At 44.2% G+C, this 12,059-nt stretch overlaps 1 protein-coding gene and 1 long non-coding RNA gene across 3 annotated transcripts in view; one reads left to right on the forward strand and one right to left on the reverse strand.

Annotated features, from left to right (window-relative positions):
- The window catches only part of LOC144241497 (uncharacterized), a 12,696-nt gene extending 8,233 nt beyond the window's left edge, over window positions 1-4,463 (reverse strand). The window contains exons 1-3 of one of the 2 annotated variants that reach the window (XR_013338094.1): window positions 3,411-4,463; window positions 1,897-2,020; window positions 1,071-1,290 (exon numbers count right to left, since the gene is read on the reverse strand). This is a non-coding gene — a long non-coding RNA (uncharacterized LOC144241497). Of the gene's footprint in view, window positions 1-1,070; window positions 1,291-1,896; window positions 2,021-3,410 lie in introns of those variants that run through there. The other variant, XR_013338095.1, reaches the window with a different exon arrangement.
- A 674-nt stretch (window positions 4,464-5,137) lies between these two features.
- NHSL1 (NHS like 1) overlaps window positions 5,138-12,059 on the forward strand; it is a 136,868-nt gene continuing 129,946 nt past the window's right edge. Inside the window, 1 exon segment of the mRNA XM_077776056.1 lies at window positions 5,138-5,401. Within this exon segment, the coding sequence (XP_077632182.1) occupies window positions 5,200-5,401 (202 nt within the window). The 5' untranslated portion in view covers window positions 5,138-5,199.

Raw genomic sequence — 12,059 nt, forward strand, 5'->3', positions numbered from 1 at the left:
TCAGGGCATCTCTGTTCTCCATAGGGTTCTGGCTTCGGGGTTCTGCCTTCTGGGTTTGAAGGGAGGGGTCAGGGCAGGTTAAGGGATACCTGGACCTTAAAAGTCTCGTTGCTCCTTTGTAGCCTCTGAAGCCAAAAAACTGATAGCACTTGAAATTAGTTTCTACTCTTGGCTGGCATTTTACACAAATGGCAAAGGAGGCAATTACACGCCTGAGCGGGCTGAGGGGTTTGTCTAATCCTATGTCTTGTCATGTTTAACAATTTTTACTAAATCAAAGACTTCCATTCGAGCTAAGCTCCTTTTTAAGGATGTCAGTATATATCAGAACATGAAATATCATGTCTCTTGGCAAGGACTTTCCAAACGTATTCGATCTATCCAGGTGACTCTTGGTAGAAACATAAATAAATCTTTCCAAATTAATGGATATTTGACCGAGGAATTCCCAAAGAAGATCCCAGAGCTTCCTTTAGTAATATATGCTGGTGTCTCCCAGTTTTTTTTTTTTTAATGTTTTATTTATTTCTAGGAGAGAGAGACAGAGACAGCGTGAGCAGGGGAGGGTCAGAGAGAGAAGGAGTCACAGACTGAAACCGGCTCCAGGCTCTGAGCTGGCTGTCAGCACAGAGCCCGACGCGGGGCTCAAACCCACGAACCGCGAGATCATGACCTAAGCGAAAGTCGGATGCTTAACCGACTAAGCCACCCAGGCGCCCCGTGGTGTCTCCCAGTTTTTATAGGTAACTTTTTTTTTTGTAACGTATGACTTAAATCATTCCAGAAATAATATCATTTCTTGTTGCTTTGTTTTAGCAATGGGTAAATTTCTCACTGCCCTCACATGTTAAGAACTTCATACAAAAGAGGCACTGAATCGGAAACCTGTATTAGATCCGCCTGGGGGCTGCTATCCAGAGGCTGACCCCCCAGCCGTTTCAACCCCGCGAGGTCCACCTCGCCAGTAAAAGGGCAAGGGCGCTGGCCAGGAGGCAGCAGAAGCAGAGCCCTTGTACAAAAGCTACGCATTTCTTTCCATGGGTGCTTATCAACTTCCACTAAACACACAATTTAAGCAAGATTCTTTATCTGATTGCTCGATAATTCCTGGAGCCCAGCAGTGGCAAAGCGGTAGGAAGGGAGCAGTTAATTGGCACGTTCGATGACAGCGGAAGTTTCGGTTTGACGGCCTGATGGGAGAGGGGAGATGGAAAAATGCGGCACCGCGAGGGATGCAGACAAAATCTGTGCAGCAGGTCTGTTTCAAAGGTCTGAGAAAGGTGTATTCTACTGTAGATTTTCATGGGAAAAAATGTTAAATTGAGATGTTTTATTACCCTGCAGATTCTATTTGAAGTAATTTGAAGAAACGGGTTAGAAGGGATTTTCCACTGCAGGGTCTTTGTGAAGATCAGCAGTAATATACATGAAGTGTGCATTACAAAGTAGCCGTGACCCTGGTGAGCAGCTGGGAGCAGTAGATTTGTATGGCTCTCGGGTCCAGAGAATTAAAATGTGTGGTTCATTGTAGTTACTAAATAAATACAGTTTGAATGAAGGAAATAGCTTTGCAAGCAGCCCACTTAGCGATTTCCTAAGCTAATGGGAGTACCTGTCTAACACAGATAGGGAAAATCTAAAAATTTCCTCTAAAGCTAATTTAAACTATTATGTTCTATCTTGGCCATAGAGGAACTCTGATCCAGTTGTAAAAGTAATTAAATTATTTGACCTCCTTTTATGTAAGTGAAGATATTAATAGTCAAGGGCCAATAAAACGGAAATACGGAACAGCACCAGTCAATGGAGAATTTGATATCATGCAGACGTATCCACGGGTCTTATGAATAATGAGGGATATATTAAGTGGGGAGTCCAGCATAAGAGTGTACTTACTTTGAAGGAGAGTCATGAGTCTAATCCCTGAATACACCAGTTATCCGTCTTGGCTACTTGGCAGTGAATATTCCTCCAGCCCCTCCCACGAGCTTGCTCTCAGATGTGTACAAGGACAGGAGTACTGGAGGAAAACACAGCAGTTACTAATGACACTAATTCATCTCTGCTATTGTGTGTGCATGTGTGCAAACTCCAAGGTGGGTGGGTTGGAAAAGCATTCAACCGTGCTTTGTGAATGGAATGAACAGCACAAGGTGTATTTCAGAGCTTTAGGTGTCTCTGGATTAAAAATACAGCTGTAGGGGCACCTGTGTGGCTCAGTCGGTTAAGCATGCACTGGATTTCTACTCTGGTCATAATCTTCAGGTTCATGAGATCGAGGCCTGCATGGGGCTTATGCCGGCAAGTGGAGCCTGCTTGGGATTCTCTCTCTGCTCTCTCTCTTTCCCTCCCTTGCTCTCTCTCTCAAAATAAATAAATACGCTTTATATATATGTATATAGCTCTAGGATGTAGAAATCAGGGAGGGAACAATTGTATTTTTGGGGGGTCCATAAGGATCTAAGGTCCTTAGAGAGTGCACCCACGGATGTCAGGGATTCCTATGAATCTATGGAATGGAAGACAGTGTTCAGGATGTTTGTATACTTTCTGGAGCAATGGTCTTTTTTTTGCTTCAATTTTTATTTTATATTTTGAGATTCTCAAAGGGGTCTTTGACTCTGAAAGGGGATTTGATGTTTGAACTTGTATAGGCATTGACTGGTGCTATGCATAATTATTATCATTTTTACTGTCATGAAAGTGATCAAAGTAGAGGTATCATTCCAGTTTAATAGCTCAGAGTGCTTGGTGATGTAGCCAGCACTTCCAGTAAGGGGCAAAACTTTGAATCCAGTGGTGTCTGACATGACCTGCTCCTATTCCTGTGTGGTATCCTCTGTGTGATATTGTGTATTGTGTATGTGTATGCCTGAATTTCTCCATCTGGGAATTGAGGGATTTAAACTACATGAGCTCTTGGGGCACCTGGGCGCCCCAGTCTGTTACACAACTGCCTCTTGATTTTTGCTCGGGTCATGATCTCATGGGTTTGTGAGTTTGAGCCCTACATCCGGCTTTGTGCTAACAGTGCAGAGCCTCCCTGGGATTCTCTCTCTCTCTCTCTCTCTCTCTCTCTGACCCTCCCGTGCTCTCTCTTTCTCAAAATAAATAAACTTCAAAACAAAAAACTACACGAGCTCTTGAGGATGCTTTTAGCTTTTAAATTGATTCCATGGGGGTGCCTGGATGGCTCAGTCAGTTAAGCATCTGACTTCAGCTCAGGTCATAACCTCCTGGTCCATGGGTTCGAGCCCAGCGTCAGGCTCTGTGCTGACAGCTCAGAGCCTAGAGCCTGTCTAGGATTCTGTGTCTTCCTCTCTCTTTGCCCCTCCCCTGCCCACTTTCTGTCTCTCTCTCAAAAATAAACATTAAGGAAAAATTGAACTGATTCCATATCTGTTAATTACCTGGACTGTTTTGTAGCTTTGCCCTTCAGTCCCCAGTGCCCATTCAGTCTTGTGGTTTTCCTGGTGGTGCGAGCAGGCCACCTGAGGCATGCTTTGCAGCAGCTCTGTGCTTTTCTTCTACACATGTCTCAGTCCTTGTAAACGTACAGCGCTTGTAAACGTGCAGAGCGTTTTTCTTAAAATCTCCGTGGATCGCAGTACACATGTGATGCGGATTCCACTTTTATAATTTTTTTAATCAAAGTTTATTTTCTGTTGCAAGGTATTAGTTTTAATATGTTTGCTCAGTGCTCAGTAAAGTCAAGTGAGATGGACCCAGTTCTCTACTTGTTGCTCAGCCTTCCTCGGAATAACCCTTGGGGGAGGGGGTGCCTGACCTCAGTCTCTGTGATGGAAAGTTATAGGGACTTTTTGTGCCCCCAGGACCATGGAATTATGCTGGCCTTGGGTGAAATGCTGCAGCCAGTGCATTCCAACTTGCTGCTCTGGATATTTTGCTTGTCATAATTAATGGTTTTATGAGGCTCCAGGCTAGAGCCTGCAGCCAGATGCTGTTAACATAGCTCTCAGATGATGGTTCTCCTTGATAGGATGATCTTTCAAAACTAGGGAGGAATGACCCCAGGGGCTGCCTGTGGGGAGGCAGGAGAGATTCCTTGGTCTCACCCCCCACTCCGGCTGCTGGTGGAAGACAGGAAGGAGAGGCAACAGCAGGTGTGAGAATGGCTGCATTTCCCCTTTGTAGGAGCTGGGAGCGAAGGGATAGCAGAATCCCTTTCATTCTCTTTGGAAATACATTTTCTTAGATGATCACATCCCTCAATCAATCAAGGAATGCTGGATGTTTGTGTAAAACTATATGTTCTTCTAAACCCCATCCCAAAGTCCTACCTTCCTAAGTGTGGTCTGATGATTAATAATCGAGTTCTTCTTCTTCTTTTTTAAATTCCCAGAGGTCTGTGTTCTGCACAGACTTGTATTTTCCGTAGCTTTGCGGGAGTTCCGAAGTTTGAGCCGCCACTGAAGTGTTGACTGTGGGGAGGAGGCGGGGTCTGCTGTCTCCAATGAGGAGCCTCCGGTGTCGGGGAAGCCTATCGCCTCTCCCCGGAGCGCTCCCTCTGTGATCCAAGCGAGAGCCACGCAGCCAGCCGGGTGTATTGTTTGCGGAGCCCTGCGGAGGCCGAGCGGTTCAGGTTCACCGCCGGGGAAGGAGGGCAGGTGGGCGCCGCGTGATTCGGTGCTGCGCTGCGACAAGGGAGCCCGACTCTTCGATTCCTCCCGAGACACCTGTGTGGGTGAAGTTTAAAGCGGGCGCCTGGGTTGACGCCCGAGCCTCTTTCTCCAGCCTGAGGAGTTCCTGGCCGCTGCTGCCTGCCCGCGTGGGGAAGGATGCCCGGGAGAGGGGCAGGATTACCCAGTGCGATGCTAGGTATCCACCAAAGAATCGGAGTGCCTTGGCTCTGCTCTCCAAGTCCTGACAAGTGTTCTCGAAATGAACACCTGCTTCATTTTTAAAATTCTACCAAGTGCCGCCATGTGGCTAGGATAAAATACATTTTGTTGTTGTTGTTGTTTTGTTTCCTAACCCCCCCCCCCAGTTTCCTTTTCTTTGTAACTGGGGGGGCACAGAAGCGGTCTTGCTGCATAATGCCCTGCCTGACTCTCGACACTGTCTGCATCTCAGTGGGAAGGAGCAGGCTCGGTTAAAGGACATAGAACAGTTGTAACACCGAGCGTCTTGTTTTGCGGGGCTGTCCTTTGTCTGTAGTGGATTCTGGTGTGCAAGAAGATGAAAAAGGAAGGCTCGTCAGGGTCTTTCAGACTCAAGTCAAATGCAGGGTCTCTCTCACGGGCTGTGAGTTGGATAAATTTCTGCTCCTTGTCCAGGCAGACAAAGAGGCTGTTTCGCAGTGATGGAGAGCTCTCCGTCTGTGGGCAGCAGGTGGAAGCAGACGATGACAATTGGAATTACAGAACCCAGGCCAGAAAAGGTGACTTGATTTTTCTGTTTGTTTTTATGTAAACATTCTTAGAAGTCTGCACTGTAGAATTCTTTTTCTGCCGCCGATTTCCCTTCATGATTTTTGACCCTAGGAGGAGTTTCTGTTTCGGGATTCGGTGTCATTCATTGATTGTTTCCATGTATAAAATATAAGTGCTCTTCCAGCTAGATTCAGCTTGAGGTTGTGTCCCCCTGAGAAAGGTTAAATAACTGTTTGTCTTTAGCACTCTTGATCTGCACACTCAGGTGACTTGTGAAAAGTTCAATGGTAAACCGCCCCCACGGAAAGAGGCTTCTGCTCTTAACGACCTGAAGTTAGGACATGGAGCTCTTTTCGGAAACAGTACACTGACACAGCTTTGGGAATCCTGAATAGTCTGCTTGCATTTTCCTTTAAGAAGATTGATGAAGGACACCGGACCCTTGAAACAAACAGGTGTTAGAATGACATCAAGGAAAAGGAACACACGAAGGGCTTGCCCTTGATATTGTGGCCAAAAAGAGTTTTTGGACTTCTTTCAAGTTCCTTTTCAGACCACTGTTGGTCTCTGTTCTGAGGTTTAGCGTGTCTTGCCTTCCTCAAGGTGAAGAGAAATATCAGTCCTGGTGGGAGAGAGGGAAGTATTTCAGTATTTCTTAACACACCCCTGTTTTATGTTTAAAGTTTCTGAGTTCTTCCTCTTAGAATGTTTACTGTAGAGACTGAACTGTTAAGCTCTAAAATGGTTTCCCCATTCAGTGCTGTGGCAAAGCTCAGTAGGGGGGCACTATTTAAGTATTACAAAGGAGCCGGGGCCAGACATTCCGAGTGATTGTGTTTTCCCTGTTTATCACATTCTTCCCGTGCCAAAAGAAACGTCGCTAGAACCTTTCAGCGACCTGTTCTTTCCCTGCTTTTAGGAAACAAAACTTCTGAAACCCAAGAGAATAAACACAGTTAAATGTGTGCTGATGGACACAGTGGTTGTATTCCACGGACTCGGGATTTAACGCAGCTCTTCCTCCTGTATAATATGTGTTAAGCCATTTGTTCTTCTCTACTAAACTGTGGCATGGGAGGGACTAGTTGATGCTCTTAGAAGATGTCAGTTGTTTATTATGTCAAGAAGGGGGTCAACAGTGGTCGCTGATACTGAGCTTTAAAGAGGCAGGTTTTTAGTTCAGATGGGGCATAATTGCCACGCAGAGAAAAGGCTTGGTGCTTTCTGGATGCAGTTGTGTAATTTCGTAAGTCCACGAACTTCACTCTTCTAAATCAGGAACACGCTGTGGTTGTGGTAAATGGGTGGGTTGTAATGCTTGAAGCAAAAATGTTTGGAGGGCGGATACAGTAGTGCTGCAGTGGTCAGAGGGTGTAGTTGTGATTCCCTTGGCCTTTGCTTAAAGGTTGTTCTTTTATGACTTGTTTTATATCCGTCACTATCACGTTTCCATTAAAGACTATACACATGTGAGCGCATGGCTTTAGGACTTCTACCAGAGATGCTCCGTCTAAATTAGCACTAAAGGGAAGGAGACTGAATTTGCATGTGTTCGTTTTAGCTGGAAGTGAAGCAAATACTGTACACTTGACTTGTGAAAAATAATGAAGTTCTTGTAGAGAACTGGGATGACTTGTACAGGGAGGGAGGACTTGTTTCTGCAACAATACAAAATATTGTGCCCTTACTTCTTAATGTCATCGGGGATACAGTAGCCCGGTGAGGAGCAACGCAGGCATAATGCAGTGTGTAGATTTATACGGTTCTTAGAAATAATTGCCCATGGGTACGATTACCATTTTTGACATATGGAGTGAGGATGAAATCCTTACAAAGCTGCCTGTAGATCAAAATGTGTAAGAATCTATTCTGTTTTTGACTGACATTGGACTTACAGAAGAATACTGTCTCCCAACTTGGGAATGCTGTCCCAGGCGCACGTTATAACTGCTAACCTTTTTTTCACATAACCCTTCCCTTTGAAGAAGTACAGAAGTGACATTTGTTTACACTTCCAGATCAAAAGAAGATAAGTGTTTCAGAAAAATTAGGCAGGATTCGAGGTTTTGTTCTGTTTTGTTTTCTTCCTTAGCACTATCAAAAATGGCGAAAAACCTCTAGCAAGGATTCTCAATGCTAAGAATGCCCAATGGCCATATTAGGATTTGGTTGCAAATAAATGTGCAGTGAAGACACACCGGCCCTATGGGAATTGCATAGCAGCTTCCTTTTACTTCATATCTGTCTGTGCAGACCACATGCTTTCCTTTCATCCTGCTTCCCCCAACCCCCTTTAAACTGCACTGATTTCTGAAAACCTGCTTTCCCTCCTCCTCTCCCCCACAGACCGACACCACCACCAGGCAGTGACAGCTAGAGGTAGGACAGAGTGGCTTAACAAGTTAACCCTGCTTTAGGATTGTGTCCTATGTTACCACCCCCCATGCCAACCTCCCACGGTACCTCTGGCCGCTGGGGTGTCCAGTTGTGCAGCCTTAGGGCTTTCTCCCTTCCATCCAGCAGCTGCCTCAAGGCCGGAGTGCTTGCCTGGCCACGTCTCTAGGTCACACTGCTTTGCACAGTTAGCCCACTGAATCTTTACTGTCAGTGTGGTCAGTATGTCGTATGCATGCTCATTTTCTAGAACAGTTCTTTCAGGTTTCATTTCAGAAGTTCTTTTATAGTGACTGTGCTGAATTGCCTCAAAATAAAGTTTTCAAGTAGTTACCCTTAGGGATGATTATCCGTACCCAAGCCTGTACATTTGCACTTTAATGTTGTCACATATACTCAAGAAACTTAGCATAAAACTACAGTGCTTGAAAAGTTTTGGGACAGTGTTTTTTATAAGATTAGATGTTATTAATAGGCTACTTTTCCTGAGTCTAAAAAGTAACTAGAAGATACATAAATGGTTAAGCCCAAAGCAATCACAACTAAGCACCTGCGTGTTTTCTTTTATTCCAGCCCATGACAAGTTTCAAAACTTCAAAACGTTTGTACTCAGGAAGGTAAGAATGAATTAAGTAACAACAGTGATCAGTCCTTATATTCTCAGTGGGATATGACCCATTGTAATAGCAGATGATGTTTTGACTTAATTAGCCATAAAAACCAAGGGTGTGAATCAGTATCCTCTTGGGTATAAATTTAGTGAATCATGAGCTGTTTTATTAAATGCCTATGTAGTAAAAAAAAAAAAAAAAGTGGAAGTCAGCTGTAGGTGAGACAATAGGCAGCTTTTCACATGGAGTTGTGAGAGCATTTATTGAAGGAATTTTTAGTATTACGCTTGGGATACAAAGAAATATAGCACCCAGGCTGTGAAGTCATGGAATTCATTCTTAAATGGAGAAGCAGATAAGATATCTAAGGGGGGAATTACAGAGAAAATACAGGATAATTGTGAAAACTGTAAAATGAATGGCTTAGATGAGAAGGTCCAGATAAAGATACTTTATCTTGAGCATGTTCATGTTTTGCATGGTCTTCTGGCTGTTGCATTGATTCACACAACCCTTAATGAGCTCCTGCTTTGTTTCCAGCACTGTGGAAGGTTCTCAAGGGAAACTAATGACTAGTATTTATTCTGTGCTCCCCCATCTTGCTCACTTACCCTTCTCTTGTCAAATAAAACCAAAAGAGGTGGAATAATAATGGGGTAGCCTCTCACTGAGCAAAGCATGTTTTGTTGTATCCCCTGCTCTGTTCAGCTGGGCAGAGGCATGATTGATGATCTTGGTATTGGCAGATCGGCACAGAGAGAGGGAAATTGACATGCAGAGCCTCGATTTAAACAATAGTTTCATTCTCCTCTTCAGGACTTTTATCACATGTGCTAGTAGCATTACCAAATTTGAATCATTTGAATTTCCATTTTTTTCCAACCGAGGAACTACAAAAAAGAGCCAGAGAACGAATGGCCTTACTAGGTATCAGGGGTAATGAATAATCCATACACAAGATAATCAATTGTTGAGCGTGGGAGTTGGCTGTGTTTAAAGTCATTTCATCCCAGTGTCCTCCCTAGTAAAATAGTTGGCAGAAAACAGGATCCTGATTCATAATTAGATTAGCAATGATTTCAGATATCACAACGGAAAAAAAAAAAATGACACAAAAGACCAAAAGCAGCAAGGTCAAGATCCTGTTTCCATGTAAATAGCTGTGATTTCTTTTTGATCACAAAATCTTTAAAATTATGGGATTTAAGGACATTTTCTTCACGGCATTAAAGAAACCTAAAAGTATTGGCAAATATTGCTAAAGTAGCCCCCTGCATTTGAGAGTAAAACTAGATAAATAAGTAGCATTTATTCTGGGGTCACTAGGTGCATTGGAAGAATATCTAAATGGAGTTCATCTTGGTGTCTTCATAAAAGAGATGAGAAGAATATTCTCAGTGCAGTGACTAATATTTTCCTTCTTTCTACTGCAGCTGACATTCTGTGAAAGAGACAATAGTGAGTGCCACTTAATATTTTATCTGGTTCATTGAGACTGCCCTTTATTGACCTTTGATTATTTTTTCTTTCAAAGTTGGGAATCTCTGTTCTTGCTGCCTTGTTGTATTGCAAAAATAATCTTATTTGTTATTAAATTGCAAATTCTGTTGAAATGATGTTTTATCTGATATCCTCTATTGTCTTAAAAGTTTGTGGATTTATTTTGAGAATTAGACACTTGCTTAGATTATTAGAAACAGAGTATTAAAAGAAGTAACTTATCGTCAGAGAATTCATTTGAAAGTTTGTAACCTGTGTTCTCCTTCACTGAAATGCCTTTACTCGGTTCTGAAAACCTTTTTGAAATTGTTCTTTTCAAACAGTTCCTTTTAAAATAACTTCAGAAGACCCTACACATTAACTCAGATTAATTTTTATAAGTCTCTTCCAATTACTGTAGAATGTGTTACATTGCTATGTAATTTTCAAGGGTTTTTGCTTTAGCCGTAGTATTTTCTATCAGAGTTTTAAGTGAGATGTTTTTTTATGACACTATTTCCTATGAATGACACTATTTCCTATGAAATACTTCTGTTAACTCCAGTCTTATCATTTAAAAAAATTTTTTTAAAGTTTATTTTTGAGAGACAGAGAGAGACAGAGCACGAGTGGAGGGAGGGGCAGAGAGAGAGGGAGACACAGAATCTGAAGCAGGCTCCAGGCCCTGAGCTGTCAGCACAGAGCCTGATGCAGGGCTTGAACTCATGGACCATGAGATCATGACCTGGGCTGAAGTCAGAGGCGGCCCCCAGGCACTCCCAATCTTACCAGTTTTAAACTTCTCAAGATCTGTTATATCTACACCCTCTAGTCCATCCAAGCTATTCAGGCCCTGCTCTGCCCTCACCTTGACTTCTGAGTGGTTCTTCTACGCCTTCTTGTTATCTTCACTCTTGTCTCCCTTTGCACTATCTGTAAGTCTGAGTCTACACTGTAATCAGAGCGATCTTCCCCAAATGCGAATATCATTGGATCACTCTTCTCTTGCTCCCCATTGCCTACAAAATGAAGCCTATCTCACTCAATGGAGCACGGACCCTGCACCCTCTGACCCTCACTCCTTGCCGTCCCCGCCCTTTGTAACCTCCCCCAGTAGTAAATGGATGCACTGCTCTTGCACAACCTTGCTGTGTATCTCCTGTTCCCTGGGCCACCATGCTCCACTCGCCGCCTCTGCCTGCTGGCTTCCTGCTGGACCTTCTCTGCTTTCTTTAGAACTCTGTGAAGCCTTCCCGAATTCCCTAAGGGTAGAACTGATTAGTCCCTTCTCAGCGTGATTTTTCCACCTTCTACATGCCTCAGTAATTGTGCTTATTATATACCAGATTGTACTTATATTTTATGTGTCTGTGTCTGTAGCTAGACTGAACGCGTTTAGGACAGAGACCAAGTCTTATTTATCTGTTTTATCCCCAAGGCTAAGTGCTCAATAAATGGCTGCTGCCTGGGTGAACATAACTCATCTGGACCCTGTCAATAGTGCTGTTTGCAGGGGCCACCGTGCCCCACAAGGCGTGTGGGTTATAGATAGCTCTGTGCGCTTGCTTTGTCCCACATACTGACGAACGTAACCTTACAAGTGCTCCCAGCTCTGAAGTCTCTTGAGTGTTACGTGAGAGAGGGTTCACTTTGTGGGAGCATAATTTCGGTGGCAGTCTTCTGTTTCCTGTTGCTCACGCAAACCGTGTGTGCATCAAATAATTTGTAGAAACATTTGCTCACGAGTGTTTGGACCGCTAGGGAAGCTGGCTTAGCAAACAGAGATGAGGTAGGAGATGGGCTGGTGCAAGTCCGATACGGTGAGGCAGCAGCGTGCTCTTGCAGTGCTTTCTTGACCAGTTCCTCTGCTTCCGCCTTTGGTCTCCCCACCCCCGGCCGCCCCGGAGCCCAAGTAAGGCTAATCCTGACGGAGCAGCCTAAGGGGTCTTGCAAAACGTCAGACATAAGGCACGTCATGTAACCCTTACGGGGTTTCCTTCTCAGGGAGTGTGATAACTGGTCCCCACAGTGTGCTGGAAGGCCCGCCCTGGTCTGCCTCCCTCCCGCCATGGCTTCCCCAGCGGCACGTCTGAGTCATACCGGGACCCTTGCCGTTTAGAACATGCCATGAGGTTGACCTTCCCTTCACCCAGCTACGCACACCGGCCCCTCCTTCTCCTCT

The sequence above is a fragment of the Crocuta crocuta genome, unplaced genomic scaffold (genome assembly GCF_008692635.1).
Source record: "Crocuta crocuta isolate KB4526 unplaced genomic scaffold, BGI_CrCroc_1.0 scaffold25, whole genome shotgun sequence".
NCBI lineage: Eukaryota > Metazoa > Chordata > Mammalia > Carnivora > Hyaenidae > Crocuta > Crocuta crocuta.